Source organism: Antennarius striatus, chromosome 8 (assembly GCF_040054535.1).
Source record: "Antennarius striatus isolate MH-2024 chromosome 8, ASM4005453v1, whole genome shotgun sequence".
Classification (NCBI taxonomy): domain Eukaryota; kingdom Metazoa; phylum Chordata; class Actinopteri; order Lophiiformes; family Antennariidae; genus Antennarius; species Antennarius striatus.
The window spans coordinates 1,164,182-1,182,945 of NC_090783.1; the positions used below are offsets into that span (position 1 = coordinate 1,164,182).

General features: G+C 46.0%; 5 protein-coding genes and 1 long non-coding RNA gene across 9 annotated transcripts; 2 read left to right on the forward strand and 4 right to left on the reverse strand.

Moving 5' to 3' along the window:
* Positions 1-66: 66 nt before the first annotated feature.
* LOC137600676 (allatostatin-A receptor-like) lies at positions 67-2,174 on the reverse strand. Of its 2 annotated transcripts, XM_068322420.1 has the most exons (3): positions 2,036-2,174; positions 1,522-1,625; positions 67-952 (listed from the first exon to the last, which is right to left on the reverse strand). In XM_068322420.1, the coding sequence occupies exon 3, from the start codon at positions 942-944 to the stop codon at positions 78-80; it is 867 nt and encodes a 288-aa protein (XP_068178521.1). In that variant the 5' UTR covers positions 945-952; positions 1,522-1,625; positions 2,036-2,174; the 3' UTR covers positions 67-77. The 2 variants fall into 2 exon arrangements, with proteins under 2 accessions (XP_068178521.1, XP_068178520.1); XM_068322419.1 differs by lacking the exon at positions 2,036-2,174 and having other exon boundaries at positions 1,522-1,656.
* Positions 738-1,927, forward strand: LOC137600677 (uncharacterized). The gene is made up of 3 exons (XR_011036967.1): positions 738-875; positions 1,528-1,860; positions 1,909-1,927. It is a non-coding gene; the product is annotated as an uncharacterized lncRNA (long non-coding RNA).
* Positions 2,044-8,058, reverse strand: LOC137600675 (uncharacterized). 3 transcript variants are annotated; one of them, XM_068322417.1, is made up of 5 exons: positions 7,839-8,057; positions 7,028-7,289; positions 6,248-6,664; positions 6,000-6,129; positions 2,044-2,163 (listed from the first exon to the last, which is right to left on the reverse strand). In XM_068322417.1, exons 1-4 carry the CDS (start codon positions 7,865-7,867, stop codon positions 6,028-6,030), a joined length of 810 nt encoding a protein of 269 aa, XP_068178518.1. In that variant the 5' UTR covers positions 7,868-8,057; the 3' UTR covers positions 2,044-2,163; positions 6,000-6,027. The 3 variants fall into 3 exon arrangements, with proteins under 3 accessions (XP_068178518.1, XP_068178517.1, XP_068178519.1); XM_068322418.1 differs by lacking the exon at positions 2,044-2,163 and adding an exon at positions 4,014-4,152 and having other exon boundaries at positions 7,839-8,056; XM_068322416.1 differs by having other exon boundaries at positions 6,000-6,664; positions 7,839-8,058.
* On the forward strand, positions 2,245-4,357 carry LOC137600674 (G-protein coupled receptor 35). The gene is made up of 2 exons (XM_068322415.1): positions 2,245-2,775; positions 3,586-4,357. The coding sequence occupies exons 1-2, from the start codon at positions 2,245-2,247 to the stop codon at positions 4,117-4,119; spliced, it is 1,065 nt and encodes a 354-aa protein (XP_068178516.1). The 3' UTR covers positions 4,120-4,357.
* Positions 8,059-12,103: 4,045 nt separating the features above from the next.
* On the reverse strand, positions 12,104-15,288 carry atf4a (activating transcription factor 4a). Its single transcript, XM_068322414.1, has 4 exons — positions 15,123-15,288; positions 14,191-14,370; positions 13,806-14,072; positions 12,104-13,367 (listed from the first exon to the last, which is right to left on the reverse strand). Exons 2-4 carry the CDS (start codon positions 14,237-14,239, stop codon positions 12,430-12,432), a joined length of 1,254 nt encoding a protein of 417 aa, XP_068178515.1. The 5' UTR covers positions 14,240-14,370; positions 15,123-15,288; the 3' UTR covers positions 12,104-12,429.
* Positions 15,289-16,667: 1,379 nt separating this feature from the next.
* On the reverse strand, positions 16,668-18,546 carry rps19bp1 (ribosomal protein S19 binding protein 1). The gene is made up of 4 exons (XM_068321118.1): positions 18,378-18,546; positions 18,002-18,130; positions 17,406-17,503; positions 16,668-17,029 (listed from the first exon to the last, which is right to left on the reverse strand). Exons 1-4 carry the CDS (start codon positions 18,430-18,432, stop codon positions 16,880-16,882), a joined length of 432 nt encoding a protein of 143 aa, XP_068177219.1. The 5' UTR covers positions 18,433-18,546; the 3' UTR covers positions 16,668-16,879.
* Positions 18,547-18,764: the final 218 nt, after the last annotated feature.

Genomic DNA, 18,764 nt, shown 5'->3' on the forward strand with positions numbered 1-18,764 from the left:
GTGAACGTCTTTATTGGTCTTCAAACTAGACGCTACAGAATCGATCGATCGCTTCTACGCCTATCGAACCAGATCAATCACACACCTATCTCCTTCCGGCGTTGGGTTGCTCCCGTCGCTCCTCCTGGGGGGCTCCCGGTCCGTGGGGCTCCCGGCAGCTGCTTGGTTCTGATCAGGTAGCTGAGCGGCTGGGTGACGCTCCCCCAGGACAGGAAGGTGTAGTTGATGGAGGTGAGGACGGAGAAGGGGTTGAAGTAACTGAGGTGCTGCCGCAGCAGATACTCCACCACCGGGGGGAGGTAGTGCACCAGAACCATCACCAGCGCCGTCAGGACCAGCTTGAAGGCCCGCCTCTTCGCCGGGTGGAGCTCCTTCCTGCCGGGCCCTGATTGGAGGAGCGAGCGGAGGATCCTGACGCTGCAGCAGGAGATGACGGCGATGACGGTGCACAGCAGCGCCATGATGGCGCTCCACTTGTACTTGGAGGAGATCTTCACCAACCCGCAGCACAGCGCGGTGGCCACGCCCACCGCCACGCACAGCAGGGGGCGCAGTTTGGGCTCCTTCAGCTGCAGGAAGAGCAGCGGCCGGCACACGGCCAGGTAGCTGTCCAGCGTCAGCAGGCAGAGCAGCAGCGGCCCCCCCACCTGGTTCAGCCCCCACGACAGGAAGTTGGCGGTCTGCGGCGTGCGGAGGAACAGGAAGACGACGTACTCGGTCAGGACGGCGCAGCAGAAGAGCTGGTCGAACAGCGCCAGGCTGAGCGTGAACGCCTCTGAGGTGGAGCCGATGCCCGGTTTGCCCAGCAGGAGGCGGATGACCAGCGCGTTGGCGGGGATCCCCAGGGGGGGCACCGTCACCATGGTGGGCAGCAGGTACCAGACGAACGCGTCCAGCTGCGTGTCGTTGACGCCGCCGGGGAAGCTGAAATCCAGTCGTCTCATTGGTCGATCTGGAACGAGAGGAGATGCGATGACGGCGGCGGCGGCGTCGGGGGAGGGAAACTTCTCTTTGCAAATGAGGCAAAGAGAAGTTTATTTTAAGCCAGGTGTTCTTTCGCACAATCGATGCAAATTTTCACAGTCGTGCAGAAACAAACCGCACGACTGTGAAACCAGTTTGCGTCGCAAATCTACGATTTTTCTGGCGTTATAATCCCAAAAAAATGTAAATTAATCAAAATATTGCAAAAAATGTGAACATAAAACATCCAAATGTCAGAGCAGCAGAAGTAGCAGCAGCATGGCTGATGACACAACAAAGAGAAAATAAGATTTAAATGAGTCTGAAACTAAACAGAAGCTTCAGATGTTTCATTAACGAAAAATTAATCCTTAAATTCTGTTAGAATTATCAATAATCTACCAGAGATTTAAATGATTTGAATGATCAATAGATCCATCAGATCAGACCTTCCAGTGTAGAAACTACATTTAAAAAGTTCCTGAAGGTAATTTGTGAAAGAATTTTGCACAAAAAAGCAGAAACTCTTTTTAAAAATGTTTTTTTGTCTTTTTTTACCTTCAGTTCTCAGCCGGGGGTCCAGGGTCCAGCCGGGGATCAGGTGTGTGAGGCAAACAGACCAGATCCAGACGGAAACGCCTCGTGTGGGGAGATTTGAATACCTGTCAAACAGGACGGGAGAGGAGACGGGTGAGACAGGTGAGACAGGTGAGGAGACAGATGAGACAGGTGAGGAGACAGGTGAGACAGGTGAGACAGGTGAGACAGGTGAGACAGGTGAGGAGACAGGTGAGACAGGTGAGGAGACAGGTGAGACAGATGAGACAGGTGAGGAGACAGGTGAGACAGGTGAGACAGATGAGACAGGTGAGACAGGTGAGGAGACAGGTGAGACAGGTGAGGAGACAGGTGAGACAGGTGAGACAGGTGAGACAGATGAGACAGGTGAGACAGGTGAGACAGGTTCTATCCAGAACAGCAGGAATAAAGAGAAGCTGTCAGGTTTAAATATTCACTTTAAACTGAATGATGTCATCAGTCACCCTGATGACATCATCACGGCCCGTCTCACCTGTTACCACCTGAGGTCTGAGTTGGGGTGTAACGTTCCCCTGGGGGCCCGCCCCCCTCCCGGTCTGGACCTGCTGGTAACTCCTCGCCTCCCGTTTCTCATCCTTCTTGCGTCACCTGTTTACCAAACTGGTTGCATCAGAGAGAAAAAAGCTTAGCCCTGGTGGGGGGGGGCTGCCTCCAGATCGGATTACACCTCCACCCCCCAGCATGGTGCCGGACCCAAACACACAACATCGCCACACCCTCCAGGTCGTCCAATCACGGCGGACTTCCAGGACACCTTTTGGCCCAATCGCAGCTGGCCCATTCTTGGGGGGGTGGGTCACTCCTGGGGGGTTTATAAGCGGCCCGGTCCGATGGAGCTGCAGAACTTTCCTCACAGCATCCATGTTGAACACCAGCCTGAACCAGACGGTCGGCCCCCGCGGCCCCCCGCCCTGGTACCAGTTCCCGGTGTGCGCCGCCGCCCCCTACGGCTTCGTCTTCTACTTCGGGGTGAAGGTGTTCAACCTGGCGGTGGGGGCGCCCTGTAACTTCCTGGTGATGTGGCAGATCGCGGCCCGGCGGGGGGAGGCGTGCACGTCGGACGTGTTCGTGTTCAACCTGGCGGTGCTGGACGCCTACTTCTGCCTCATGACCCCCCTGGAGATGCTGAACCGGCTGCTGCTGGACGACCGGCGCGTCTGGTTCGCCCAGAGGTTCGCCTACGGCATCAAAGACGTGGCGCCGCTCTTCCTGGTGAGTCTGGGCGGGATGGCTTTTAAACTGTTAGAAAATCTTTTAAACATCATTTTAAATTTTAAAAAAGATTCAATTTAATTTAAAAAAAATATTTTAAATTTATTTTTTATTTTAAATGTTAAAATTTTTGAATTGACATTTTTAAAAACAATATTTGACATTTAAGTCTTTTTTTTAATTTTTTTTAAAATTCTTTCAAACTTTTCATTGTCAATATTTAAAATTCTGAATTGATTTTTTTAAAGAATGACTTGAAAATTTTTTTTTAAAATTTCAATTAAAAAAAATACATTTTTTAAAATTTGACTTCACAAAAAATTCAATTTCATCTTATAAAAATTCTTTTAAATATAATGTTTTATTTCAATGTTAAAATTTTTAACTTAAGTTTTTTAAATTATTTGAAATCTAAATTTTTTTAATTTAAAAAAATTTAATTTATTTTCTTAAAATTAACTTACAGAAAAGTTTTAAATGTTAAGTTTAAAAAAAATCAAATTTACATTAAAATTTACAATAATAAAATATTTTAAATATTTTAAATTTGGATTTAAAATTCTCATCATATATTCTGATCCCTTTAAAATGAGTGAAATCAATTCATTTTAATTAGGGACAGTACATTTTAAAAATAATTTCTAATAGAATTGAACCCACCAGATTAAAACATGGGGGGGGCTCTCAGAAGCTGATTTAATGATGTTTTTCATTTTAATCTGGCTGTTGAGAATCTGAAAGACATTTCCTCCTCTGACCTCCTGGTGGCGCCACACCGCCACCCCTGCTCGGTTCTGATCCACCTTCCAGGTGTGCATCTGTCTGGACCGCTATGTGGCGGTGGTCCACCCGGTGTTCTTCGCCGGTATCCGTAACAACCACATCCGAAGGGGCATTTCCGCGGTGGTCTGGTGCCTCATCCTGGCTTACGGCCTCACCAAGTGCATGCTGGGAGTCATGAGCGTCAATGAGATCTTCAGCGGCGTCATCCTGTTCGCCTTCACCGTCATGGTGATCTGCAACATCTCCGTCATGTGGGTGCTGCGGCGCTCGGTGGCGGGGAAGGAGGCGATGCACCCGGTGAAGAAGAAGGCCTTCAGGATGGTGCTCATCATCCTCGCCATCGTGGTGGCCAATTACCTGCCCCCCGTGGCGCTCATGCCCTTCGTGTCCTACTACTCCTTCCTGGTTTTCCGCTGCCAGATCAGCATCAGCGTCTTCTCCATCATGGACCTGAGCTGCAGCATCGAGCCGCTGCTCTACATCACCAAGATGGAGGCAGGCCGCGGCGGATGCTGTGGGCGGAGCTTCTCCCAGAAGAAGCAGCGCGACGCCAAGGCGTAACGGAGATGTACGCCTCGTTCAGTTTGATTCTTCCTATTTTAATGAAGCAATGGACAAAGTGGTTTAGAGAGTTCTTAATGAGGTCACATGACCACAATGCACCCTGGGATCAGTTAGCATCAGCGTAACGACGGAGCACGAAGTGCTTTAATTAATAAAGGAACACCAACAGGACGGTTAATGAGAACAGAACACAATTTAACACAACGTTTATCTGAGAAGCAATTAAAAAACAGAAATAACAAATAAAAAAATAAAGTCTGTGTCTGATGTTTTCTTTTAAACGGTTGTGTCGCCATGAAGAATTTTTTTATTTTATTTCATATAATTTTATTTTACATAGTTTTATTTTATTAAAATTTTTAATTTTTTATACAAATTTTATATACTTTATTTTATAGTTTATTCTATATACTGCTGTATATTTTCTATACTTAAATATATATCTTTTTGTACTTTTATTTTGTATATTTTATATACTATTTATAAAAATATACTTTTATTTTATTTTATATACTATTTTGTATACACTTTTATATACTTTTAATTTTATATTTAACATACTTTATCTTATTTTACTTTATTTCATATACTTATTTTATATACTTTATTTTATTTTATATTTATTTTTATATACTTATATATATTTTACATATACAGTGGTACCTCTACTTACGAAATTAATTGGTTCCGGAAGAAATTACATAACTAGAAAATTTCGTAAGAAGAGACGTGTTTTCCATGCAAATGCCCTACTCCGTTCCAAGCCCCAAAAATTCAGACATAAATGTTTTATAAAGCATAAAATTGCATCAAAACATGTAACAAATACATGTTACGATTAGATTATTACACAATAAATGAGAGTTGTGCATAACGTAAAAAACAAAGAATAAAATGATGGTAATTAACCTTTTAACTGCTGTCCTCATTGTTTTTTGCCCTCTTTGGTTCATGCCCTCTTGCCCCCCCATGAACAACAGAGTGAATTCCAGTCCTCCTTCTGAACTTCTCCAACCACCCACGCGACGCCTTAAACTCCTTAAACTTCCTTTAGTTTTAATAACGTGGTGATTGTAGATGCATTACGGCCATATTCTTTAGTGAGATCAACCAAACGCATCCCTTTTTCAGGCTTTTCTATCATCTCTTTCTTTGTTTGTACGGACAAAAAAACTCTTTTCTTCGTCTTTTCTTTTCCTCTTTTCTCCGTCACTCTCTTGGGGTCCATAGTGAATACTCTAAAAGTTAATATATTTACATTAAACTATCAGAACACCTCATGGGTCGAGGGCCGAATGACGAGGACGCTGCATAGACACCTATCTAGCTCCACACAGAGGTCCCTCTTAGCCAGTGGGATGCCAGGATGCTAGGTAATAGCCAATGGCAGAGCAGCTATGAGAATGTTGCGTTCAGGAACCTGTGGGAGCTGGGAGTATCAGCCCATACTGTATTTTTACCTTACGTAAATCGAAATTTCTTTTGTAACTACAGGCAATATTTTCCTGCTGAGAAATTTCGTAAGTACCCACTGAAGATACATATTTTATATACTTTATATATATATCTTACTTTTATTTTATATATTTTATATACTATATATACTTAAATATACTTAAATTTGATATACTATTTTCTATATACTTTAAGTTTTATATTTTATAAACTTTATTTTGTATTTTATAAACTAATCCCCAAAAGGAAATTAAACATATATAAATCTAACACATTTTAACTGTTTTAAAGGTTTTTTAAATAATAAAATCCAGGAAATGCTTGACAGGAAATAGAATCCTTTTGTCTCATTTCTCAACTGTAACTTTATTTAAATCTAAAAATGTTCTCTTGTTTGAGCGAGATGAAACTAAAGGCTCTACCTCTGGGTTATTTTGCTGACCAGATGTTTTAGATCGTCCACGCCGGCTTCAGGTCCATCTTCTGACGACACGTATCCTGGATAGGTGGGGTGAAACTGGGCTGGTGAGGGTTTGGGGATGTCGCCACCCCCTGATGGCGGAGGGAGGAACAGCGGGATCAACTTAGCGTGAGCATAGTCGATCTCAAAGCCCTCAAAAATAAGCCCCACCCCCCAGGCGCCCAACCCCTCCTCAAGAAGGCTGCACACCTCCCTGGACGCCAGCACCAGTGCCTCGTAGTCGGCCTTCTCCAGTCGGAATATATCAGAGGTCAAAGGTCGGCGTGGGACCAGCACGGTGAAGCCGGGGGAGTTGGGGAAGGGGGTGAGGAAGGCCACGTGACCCTCGTCCTCCCAGATGCGCCACTGTGGCTCCTCCCCCCGGATGATGCGTGGAAACAAGCCGGGGTGGCCGGGGTCGTCCCCGAGGAAGGTCAGATTGGGCGGAGCATCGGAGGAGGGGAGCTTGGCTCGAATCCGGGCCTGGATTTGGGTCAAGGCGGGGTCGCTCCACCTGGGGGCGGTCCTGGAGGTGCAGTAGCCCGGGTCGTGGGGGTTGTGCTCCTCCTCCCCAGCCAGGTGAGGGCGCCACTCGGCATCCAGACCATGAAGGGGGAGAATGCCGATCTATGGAACGAGAAAACAGGCAGTCCTCAACTTATGAACATTCGGAGATATGAACAAACACGCAAAACCCTATCTGACCTAAGCTAAGCTACATTCTACAGTAGCTACAATGGACCATCAACTGCTGAATCTAAAGCTAAGCTACATGCTACAGTAGCTACAGTGGATCATCAACAGTAATTTTAATGATTACATGATTTATTCTTATTTATTGTACAGTAACATGATATTATGAGCTTTTAATGGTTTTGTGGTGATTTTTAGAGTCCAGTATTTGTTTCTCTGGACTAAATGTTTGTCCGCCACAATCTAAATTTGATTTTTGTTTGTATCGTATTTTTCTGAAAACTTTGTGGACCTCACCTGCGCAGGCCTGTCTCTGTGAGGCCTGCTGACCAGTGCACACCTCCGGACCCCCAGCCGCTCACACAGCAGCTCTGCTACAACTCTGGCCCCCAGCAGCATGGAACAGAACTCCTGCTTCTCCAGGTGGAAGACCCCGACTCCCGGGCTTCCAGGGGGGTCGCACTCCAACAGGACGGCGCCTGGGGTCCAGGGCCGGGGGTGGAGGTAGGCCACAAGCCCCTTCGACTCCCACACGACGTGACGGGGAAGGGCAGACATTCTGAGGAGCGAATCCGAGGAGAACATTTGTACTCACAGATTTAATATTTTACATGTGAAAACATTCCTGTAGCTTTTTACACGTTAATCCTAGTAAACAATAAATAATCTTCATCTTTATTCATCTTTATTCATCTCTTCTGGTTCTGAAAACATTCCACGTTATTTTGGAAGAAGTTCAGCAGCTTCATCGTTCGCAAACCTCTTAATTGCTTTGGTAATGTATTATATTGATAAATGTAAATATAATAAGTAAAAACCTGCATTCTGATATATTTGATAAATTAGCATATATTAAATTATGTGTACCATATAATTAATACCCGTATCAACTATAAATTATTTGAATGTATGTAATGTTAAACAATGTTACCTCCTGTAATTATTTTGTTTATTTTACACTCTTTGTTTACGATTATTCGTTTTAAATAAAGTTTTTTTTAAATAAAGGACTTCCTTAGCCAAACACGAGCCTTTTCTACGAGTTTATCGTCACAAACTGATTAATTTGAATTGATTTAACTGTTAATAATGATTAGTAACGACCCACCTTCTGATGACCGACTTTATAAACAGCATAAAGTCACGCAGGAAGTGAACAGATCTACTTCCTGTTTCCGGTTTCCTTCTTTCGGCTCGCGACTAAAAGTCGCGCGACAAAACAAAAAAAGCGAGCGAAACAAAAACGCATCGCTGCGTCCTCACGTGCGAATAAAAACCCGAGAAGAGCTGAATTAGTTCAAAGAATTCTGACGCGAATCACCGAGGAATCCAGCCCGCTAGTTCCGTGTTTTAGTCACGTGACTGCTTCTTCTGTAGCTCCGCCTCTGATTTAAAGGTACAGTACCGCCACCTGCTGGACTGGAGCGGTAGCGCCGCACATGAGTAGCGACTGGTGTCCAATTCAGTTTTCATTCAAACTCTGTCATGTTTACACCTCCAAAGTGAATCTGATTTGAATCCGGATCCACTGTAACGAGTGAAGGGTTCATTGTCCACACATCCCCGGCTATTCTACTAAGTTTGATCAAAGTCTGGTAAGTATTTACTTCATAACAATCAGAAAACATGAATTTAACGGAGATATCTATTATCTCAATAATAAATAAATGACAATTAGTAATTAGAAATAAAATTGTAGATCTATAAAAACCTAATTTATAAATCAGTAATTGTCATATAACTGATGACCAAAGAAGTAACAGCTTGGACCACATGTGTCAAACTCGAGGCCTGGGAGCCGGACGTGGCCCTCCACATCATTTTATGTGGCCCCCAAGAGCATAAAAGGACAGTGGAAAAATAAATAGGTCAAAAGTGTGATTTAACCAAAACTACATTTCCCACAATTCAGTAATTCAGTCCATTTTAACATTGACAAAAACGTTTTGAACAAAGTTAACGTCCTTACTTGTATTTGATGTTATTTTTCTTTATTAAGTGATAGTTTGATCCTTGATTGATGGAGTTCTGTGGGTTTAATAACCTGATGAATTAAAAGGATTTATGTTAGAACAGAGAAACAAATAAACATATTACAGTTTGTACTTATTCAAGTTACAAACTGTAGTGTTTGTAACCTGAACAAAGTAATAAATTCAGCATTAGTAGTTACATTAGTAGTTACATTTGTGTTACATTACATTTAGTTACATTTATCAGTTACATTTGGCCCTTTGAGGACAGCCGTTATGCTGATGGGGCCCTCAGTGAAAATGAGCTTGTCTCCCCTGGTCGAGAGACATCCTGTTTGAACATGAATGAGTAACACCAGGGGGCACCGTTGAGCCGCAGACAGAAAAAGGAAAATAAAAGGTTCAGAAAATGAAGAAAAAAGAAAAGACAACAGAAAAGACCCAGAAAATAAAGTTATGGGGGAAATTCATGAATGTTACTGAATTTATCCGTCGGAGAAACACGAGGATTCCTGTGATGAAGGAATGTTAAAATGAGTCACACCCCAGAAATTATTCAAAGATAAGAAACTAGTTCGACTCGAACAACTTTCATTTCATGATTTTAATCTCATGTTCAAAGATCAAAGATTTTAAATGTGATTTTCGGTCATTCACACTCGATGAGAACTTTCTGCGTTCTTTCTCTGCCCTGGGCGTGACTTCTTCTTATTGTTGGTTTTTTAGTCACCAGGTTCCGTCCTCTTTCTGAGGAATGTACACACCAGAAACCAACGGTTCTGAACACGCTCCCAGTTACTACGAAATGAGTCACGACACACACCCTCGTTCACACGCCTACACGCCAGTCTGCGCCGTAAAGCGCCGGACGGAGGAAGTGAAGTCAGACACTGCCGCCCCTCTGGTTCCAGTCCCACAAAACTCCCTGACAGGAAGTTCGACCACTAGTGAAGAGACGTTCACCAGCAGCGTTCAGACCATCTCACCATCGTTACTTAGACGCCTCCGGGGGGGAATATCTGAGCAGGTCTGGGGTAATTAAAGGTCTGGGGTAATAAAAGGAAGAGGAAACGAGAACACTAACGGCTTAAGACCCTCCCCAACCCGACAGTCTTATGCAATCTGGAGACTGTTGTAACCCCCTGGAGGCGACGTCCAAGCGCGGTCCAGACCAGCTGGACGCCTGAGAGGTTGTTCATAAGTTGAATTGTTTGTATGTCAGAATTTATTAGATTTCAATCTATAATCTAAATCTGAGGTCATTTATACGTCATTACTACTCTAAAAACTAAAGTAATCTCATTACTACTCTAAAAACTAAAGTAATCTCATTACTACTCTAAAAACTAAAGTAATCTCATTACTACTGTAAATACTAAAGTAATCTCATTACTACTGTAAATACTAAAGTAATGTCATTACTACTCTAACTTGGAGTTCTTCTGAACTTCCTGTTAGCGTCCTCGTGATCGTCACGCCGGCGTCTCGTCCCACTTTCTGGTGTAAATCTGTCTCCTAATCTGCAGCCCATGACCTCAGTAATGAGCTCAGCTGCTCTGCAGAGCGCATCACTGGACACCCCCCTCCAGTCCCTCGGTGAGTCACCCGGCTCTAGCGGGTGGGGGGGTGTCACTTCCTTTGGGGGGAACCCAAGGAAGACGTAAAAGAGACTCTCCGCATCGACAGCTGTGATGTGATTTAAAACGGGTTCAGGCAAATTCAGAGGGGCCTAAATAGTCCTGGAGGCGTGACCCCCCCCCCCCCCCAGCTGTCGTCAACTAGAGAAGAAGAATGTCCAGGGGTCACTTCAGTTCAGCGTTATCGGCAGCCTTTCAAACGGTCACGGTCGACCTTTGCAGGGAATCAGAACAGCGACTGTCTTGCGTTTCCATGACGACTGTCGCCAAGGACACTCGGGACGGAAACTCGACACCAATCAGGCGGCTCGGTTTCACCTGGGAAGTAACGTGAATCCCTGTGATGGACGCGTTCCTTTATCAGCAGACAATCATCTGGATCTCCGCCCAAACCCATTGGATTGTGGGTAGGCTGACCACTAACCTGTAGCTGCGTTCCGATTGGTCGGTTTGTGGTCACCTTCCCTTTCCCGAATCAATGACGACCACAAGTTGGCATTCGTGAGCGTGAGTCGATCAGGTGCTGCGGTTGTGTCGCCGTTAAAAAGCTGCCAGGATTGGCCCCGCCCACCATCACAACGCCACCCCGTGCCAGGATTGGCCCCGCCCACCATCACAACGCCAACCCGCGCCAAAAGGAGTACAGTAGATCTATGAATAGCACTGCAGCCTTACTAGGTTTCACCTCCCGCGGGTCACGTGACGCCCAGTCGTTACTGTCACGACGGGGGTCAAAGGTCAACCTGTATACCAGTCCAAACCGGTGTACAGGTTGAAAATCAATCAGGAAAAACTTCAGCTGCTTATTAAAAGGAGATTCTTCTTTCAAAATGTTAGAGACCAGATAAAAGGAGACTTCCTGTTTGAGAACCAAACAGGAAGTTGGTTTATCACAAACAGGAAGTTCACAACCTTTCGTCCATAGTTTATATTGCAGTCCTTATCAGACGGTTTCCACCATCGGCCGCCGCCCTCAGCTGCTTATCTGTGACCCCACCCCCCCCAGGAGGCAGAGACCTCGCTACTGTGGAATCTGTCAGTTGTGTGTGTGAGTGTGAGTGTGTGTGTGAGAGTGTGTGTGTGTGTGAGAGTGTGTGTGTGTGTGTGTGTGTGTGTGCACTCAAGGGGTTTTACTGGATCCACACAGCTGCTCTCCTGCAGGAGGATCAGCTCCTGAAACATTGGTGTTGCGTTCAGGGACACGTTCAGCTCAGTTCCAGCTGGAATCCCCGTGAGGACAGGGAACAAAGGGAACCGTTCCCACCCTGCACTCACCCCCCCCCCAGGTTCTGATACACACCTGTGAAACCTGTGGGTGTTGTCTGGTTTCACCGTTTACGGGTTTTTCCCACAGGAACTGCATCCAGGTGTTTTTACCGCCTTCCTCTAGTGAAAAAGTAAGTTTTGTTGCCACGGCGATAACCCTTGCCCCTCCCATTCAGCTTGAGGAACTCAAAATTCAGAGGGGGCTGATAAGCGATCGCTCAGCACTCCCGCTCGATGGAACATTGGATTTTAAAAATTGACGTCTCATTCTGTTGATCTAATAGTTGCCCCCCCCCCCAGACTAAATGTGTAAATGTAGGCGGGGGCTCACACTCAGCATCTAGGATTTCTCGGACCGTTCCGTCTGAATCGGCTCCCGTCAGACAACCGTTTGTAACCCGACACCAAACAGCTGATGGCGTGAACGGCGTCCCCCGTTCATGCCCCAGGGGGGGGGCAGGAGGTGGGGGCAATTAAAACAGTCCCAACACCTGACGTGAAGCACTGATAGATATTTATTAGAAAAAGAAACGCTTTGTACAAGCCAACGTTTTGCGCTAAAAGACACTCGAGTTTAATTCAGGCTCAACTAATCCAGCATTAAATAAACCAATCCATCATCTGCAAAGCGGAGAAACCTATGTACAGGAAGTGACATCACAACTCATAAATATAGGCCGAGGCCCCTTTCTGGACTCAAAGCTGTTAAGAGGAAGATCAGGGTCAGGTGACACCGGGTCAGACGGGGTGGGGGGTCACGTTATGGACATGGGGGGGACTTCCTGTTTGGGTTCTGACACTGCGTGTCCTTTGGGTGTGGGCTCTAGGGGGCGCTGCTCTTCCCGCGGTGGTGCTTCCTCACCTCCTCCATCAGGTCCTTCAGGTATTGGATCTCGCGGCTGATAGACTCCGCCCTCTCGCTCAGCTCGCGGTTCCTCCTCTCCAGCCCCTCCAGCTCGGAGCTGCGCTGCTCCTGCTCCACCCGCTTCTTCTGCCGGTAGCGCGTGGCGGCCGTCTTGTTCTGCTCCATCTTCTTCAGCTTCTTCTCCACCACTTTGGGGGCGCCGGACACCGATTTGACACGGGGGGGCGGGGCAACGGTGACAGCGGGCTCCGCTTTGGAGTAGGGTTTGGTCCTGGAGGAGCCAGCTGTTGTGGGGGGAGGAGGAGGAGAGGGGAGGCGGGTGGGCGAGCCGCTGACCGACTCGATGCCGGAGTCGCTGTCGCAGTCGCTCGCCAGGGGGGGTGGGGTGTGGGACGTGGGGGGGGACACAGGGACGGGGGACGGCTCGCTCTTGTTGGCGAGCAGCAGGACGATCTGGCCGGCGGCGGCGGGGACCGACAGGACCAATGGGCCCCCGCCAGGTTCGGGAATGACGGCGAGGGGCGGGGGGACGTCAACCTCGCTCCCCAGGTCCAACGTGTAGGCTGGGGAGGGGGGGGACGGCGAGGGGACGGGGGAGGGAGGCTCCGACTTCAACACCACCTCCTGGAGAGTCGTCGTTTCCGCCTCCTCAGACGCCGGCGGTTCCTCCTCCGGGGGGAGGGCGGGAATACCGGGCAGCAACAGCGCCAGCTCTGGGATGGCGGGGTCAAAGGTCGCAAAGTCCAGGTCCATGTGGGGGTCCAGGGAGGGGAGGAGCTCCTCGGGGGAGCCGGGGGACTCGTCGGCGGAGGAGCACGAGTCGATGAGGGAGTCCAGGTCGAACTCGCTCAGGTCGATTTTCTCCGACATCCAGTCCATGTCCACGAACGCATCGTCTGCCGAGAGAAAGACACTTATTGATAACCGATCAGAACATCGATTGATGAACTGATAGACTTCTTCTAGGGGTTTAGAAAGTCCTCAAACAAGAAAAAAACTACACGGAACGTTAACGACACACTAAAACCAGCCTGAATGCTCTGAACTTCTCCATTGTGAAATAACAAAACCAGTTTGAAGCAGCCCTGTTGCCACACCCCCTGGCTGCCGACCAATCAGGGCTCACCACTCGCCGCGCCTAAGGCATTTACCGTAAGTGTGTTGTCTTCAGAGGAAGCTTTTCTCCTCTTAAAAGGACGTCGCATTCGCTAAACAAAACATGACGGCGAGTTTAAAACACCCCGGACACGTGGTTGCTAGGCAACCAGACGGTTTTTACGAACGTAAACGTAACGTTAAAGTTTACAACTTTAGATTAGAATATCAATCCTCACCTTTGCTGTCGTTGGCCCCCACCTGGGCGTCGAGCCACGCCAGGGGGGGCGAGTTCACGCCGGCTTTGGTTCCCACCAGGAACGAGGAGGGAGGGGGTGGGAGGGGGGAGGGAGACGGGGGAGGGGAGAGGGAGGCGGGCGGGGACGACATGGCGCGGTAGGGGGAGAAGGAGGGCGACCCCTCCAGGGAGGAGGAAGGAGAGAGAGCTTCATCTTCATCTTGGTCCAGAAGGGGCCCCAACGGGTCAGCCATCAGAAACGAGGGCCCTGCAGACGGGGGGGGGGGGGGGGGGGGGCATTTACGTTAAAATGTATTTCAAACATTTTAATATTTTACTCAACACGTGTGTGTGCAGGGGGACACTCCCGTCGTGGCGCCACCCACCTAAGTACAGGGCCTCCACGTCCTCCAAGGCCAGCGGCGACAGCGTCATGGCTGCTGCTTGTGGGGGGGGTCAGTGATGGTGGCGAGGCGGGGGGCGAAACAGGAAGTGACGACAGGAAGTCGAGCGGTTGGGTTCTGCTGTCCACTGCAGCAAAGCTGAGGGTGGTCGCTGAGAGAGACCTGGGGGGAACGCAGGCGCCGTCAGACATGTTTTTTCCTACACCAACGGGGGCCCTGAACGCCACGTGGATGATAAACTAGATTTATTTGAGTTCACACTTCCTGGATCCGGTGAACAGATGCCAACTACCCGCGCTAACGCCGAAACAACCACATCTCACCATGCTAGCGCTCCCGTGGGGGGAGGGGAGGCTAAATTTGGCTAATCTCCCCAGGCTGTGTTGACAGGAATGGCCACGCCCACCACCGGGGGAAAATACTTCCTAATTTGGTCACGGCTTTGCCGGTGGCCCCGCCCCCTTCGGTGAGTCACCGTGGAGACTGGGGGAGAGGGCGGGGTTAAGCGCCATTTTCACAACATTGCTGTCTGTGTGCGCGCGAGAGCGGAGCGACAAGGCAGCGCGCGCCATTTTGGACCCGCCACGTTGTCAATGTTTAATAAACACACGCGCCGCGAATGATGACGTCAAAAAGATTTGGTTATAATAAACTATTATTAATAAGTGACGTCACAATATTTCTCATTAAACGGGACAACTGTTAGCATGTTGCTACCGAACACGTAGACAACAAGCTATTGTGCCGGCTAGCTTGTAAACTAGTAAACATCCGGGTACCTAACGCCTAAATGGGACATCGAAATCTACTTAAAAATATTTAAACAGAATTTATTTATCATTAAAGTACAAAAAAAATGTCTTTTTGTGAAGTCACCGGAAGTAAAACCGAGTAGAAGATAAATAAATACTTACGCCATTTTGCCAGAAATAGCCAGTGCACTTAGCCGTTGCACTGCCGGGTTGTCGCCGCTGCAGGAGAAGCCGCGCGCCTTCACACCGCCATCGTAGCGCGAGGGAGCTTCACGAGGAGTGTCGAGAGTCACGTGCGCTGTTTTGGAACGAGAGACGGGCAGTGAGTGTCACGCGGGGTTATATAGAACCTCAGCACCGCCGGCGGCATTCCTCCGCCGTGTCCCTCCGCCGGAGCGATCGCCTCATTGGCTCAAACCAGCTGGGACGACTGGAGCTTCCGCTAAAGTAAAAAAAAAAAGAAAAGTTTACGAGCAGTAATTAAAAAAAAAGCTCATCTGGGTGGAAGTACCAGTAAAACTATTAGTAATAATACTAGTAGTTCTATAGATCCAAACACTGATTAGTTATAAATACTGACAAAGTAGTTCCGTCAGCTATATGTAGGTCAAACACAAAATGTAAACATTATGAATGAATTGAGCTGTTTTACTAAAATCAACCATAAATGAGACACAGAATACAATACATATATATATATATGAAAAACTTCTTAAAGATTTTTTTTCCATTCGATAAAACACGTTTTAGATCCAGACTTCATTTTATTTTGGTCTTATTATTTTACAATTGCTTACAGATATTTTGAAAATATGATTTTAATCTGTATTTTTTTAGCCATATTTTTATTCTTAAACTCCCTGTCTGCCTGCATCAGAGTCTGTATTCAAGGCAGACGCTGGTTAAACCTGATGAACCTGTCTGTGGTTCAGTCCAGAGCTGCACCGCCCCCTGGTGGACAACTGAAGTAACAAACGTGCAAATATCTCAAGGTTTGCACATTTCACGACCTTCTACAATAATTGAAGAAATTTGTGAGGAAGAGGAGGCTCAGACACTCCATATAACCTTATTTCTTCTGCTGGGATGTAAGATGCACACTCCACTCGGGGCAATAAGGGCAATTTGTGGAACATCTGCAAAAGCCAGTAGTAAAACATTCCTGTCATAAGCAGAAAGTAGGTCTCCAGCCTGGATTGTTGACATAGCTAGAATCTACTACCTAAAGAAGGGACGGTGTTTGTGGTTGTGTCACCTGAGCAGCACGAGAGCGTCGCTCTGATTGGTTGAGGCGTGCCCCTCCAGGATGTTTAACCAGATTGTTCTTGCTGAGTCAGCAATGTGTCCGATCCAGTTTGAGACTCAGATCGTCGTCAGAGCAGCGAATTCACATCTGAAATGACTCAGCTGGTATTTTTACTCAAGCATTAACATTCGTGTTGACGTTGTGAACTCACCTGGTGACCGTGACGACCAGACATTCAAGATCTGACGGCTAAAACAAAAGATCCTGACGTCTTCACTTAAAAGTGAAGTTTGCACGCAGATAATTTTGATGTTTCATAGCAAATGTAAATAAAGACGACCCTTTTGAACAATATAAAATCTATTCAAGTAAAAAACAATCAAACTAAATAAATTTCATACTGGTAAAACGGGACAGTTCAGTTTGGACGACGACACCAGAGGATAAAGAAAACCAACAACTTTGATTTAAATATATTTATTGTGTGAATCTAATGTAGATTCCAAATTGAAAATATACAGAAACATGAAAATCAGCTCATAAAAAAATGATTTTTGTTCCATTATTGGGTGACGTGAAACAACACAATGTGGTCCAAAAATCCACTTTACTCCACGGATTCCGGTCCTGACGTTTCCACCGGGGCCCCAGTCTCTTTACCTTTTGGTGCGCTTCATTTCTTCTCCTCGACAGTCCTGCCAAAGTACTCCTGCTGGAACTGCAGGAACTCCTCCTCCGTGAACAACGACTGTGGCTCCTTGGTTTTCTTGGGGGTGTTGTCGGGGCGGTGCCTCGACTGTCGTCCTGAATGTTGGTGCAGGATCTAAAGGAGATGGAGATGGTGTTAGTGTGATAGAAGTTAAAACATCTAGACAAACTGTCACATACCATAAGGTTGGATAAATAAAAATACAGAATCTGCGAGACGGGTTTAGAAAACACTTTAAAAACTGTGGATTTCTTCTTCTTCTTTGGCTGTCCTCACCACTGTCTATAACCAGACTAGGAACAAGTATTTAAAGTCCTCCACCTTCACTTTTTCTTGAAGTCCTCACACCTGTAACACACCTCACACGTGTCCTGGACTGTTCTAACTTCTTTGTCCCTCCAGAGTTCCTCATGCAGAACTACTTTCTGTCGAACATGATTAAAAGCTGACTCCTAACAGCTGATAGAAGAGAAAGGTCCTGCTGACCGACCTTCAGCGTGTCAGAACTGGATGCTTTGCAGCTGGTTTCCATGAAGTACTTGAGGTTAGCCGTCATGTTGCTCTTCTTCTGCTTCTTCCTGTACTCCTCTGCAGTGAACACCAACGAAGAAGAGAATGAATGTAGACATATACAGACAGCATCGAGGGCTGATCCTACCACACGCACATAAACTAAAACCATCAAGATAAAAGAGTAAAATTATAATAAGAGTAAAAAATTATAATATTTTATAAATTGTACATAATTACACGAGAATAAGAAGATGAATTGTACATAATTATTTATATTATATTATTATTAATATACTTTATATAATATATAATACAATTTGACATAATGGTGTAATTTTATAAAATATGATGCATATTTATACTACTATAGTATACATATTTTTTATATAATTTTATATTATAAATTTATAATAAGAGTAAAATTAATATATTTCATACATTTATTCATAAAAAATACAGTAACAAGGCACGAATTTCCAATTTTTATATACAATTCTGTATTAATCTAAAGACAGTTTTTAATGGTAAACAAGAAGACTCGACATCCGCGGTTAGCATGTTGACCGGACTCACCCACCGCTGACCGGACCCGCTTGTCTTTGACCGTAGCTTTGCTCCTGCCGGGCCCCGGGCGGCCCGGGGGCCGTTTCCCCGGCCTGCTGACCCCTGAGTTGGGTGTCAGCTGCTGCTGCCTCTCCGGGACTTTAAAAACAACGAAACATGGAGGAAAAATGAAATGTTTTTTTTTTAAAAAAACAGCAACATGGGGGGATTAAATAAATTAAATAAAGTTTTGCTATGTAAAACTTAATTTAAATGTTTTTAACAAACTAACGACCGGGCTGGAGATGCCAGCAATAGCTAACTGTGTTTAGCTAGCTTTAAGGCTAACCTGACCCGGAGATGCTAGCATTAGCTCAGTGTTTAGCTATCATTAAGGCTAACTGACCTTTGACATCGTCGCTCAGCAGCTCCAGGCTTCTCTTCAACAACGAGGCCGACATTCCGATCAAATCTGAAGTCGAACTTAACTTTAATGTCGAGCCGAACCTCGATTACCGCCGGAAAACGTGTAGCGCCGTCAACATCCGCTGAGCTCCGGATGTGCGTCAGTAAAAAGAACCGAGTGGGAAACAATGAACACGAGAAAAGTTCCACTCTTGGTACTAAATTTAGTAGATAGATACACTGTACTGTACTTTATTATAAGTGGATAAAAATCCACGTATACCCACAGCTTTTATTTATTCACACACTTAAATGAACAAATTCTCATAATTGACAGATAGAACAGCAGATATTAATGTAAACAAATAAATAATGGATAACCACAAAA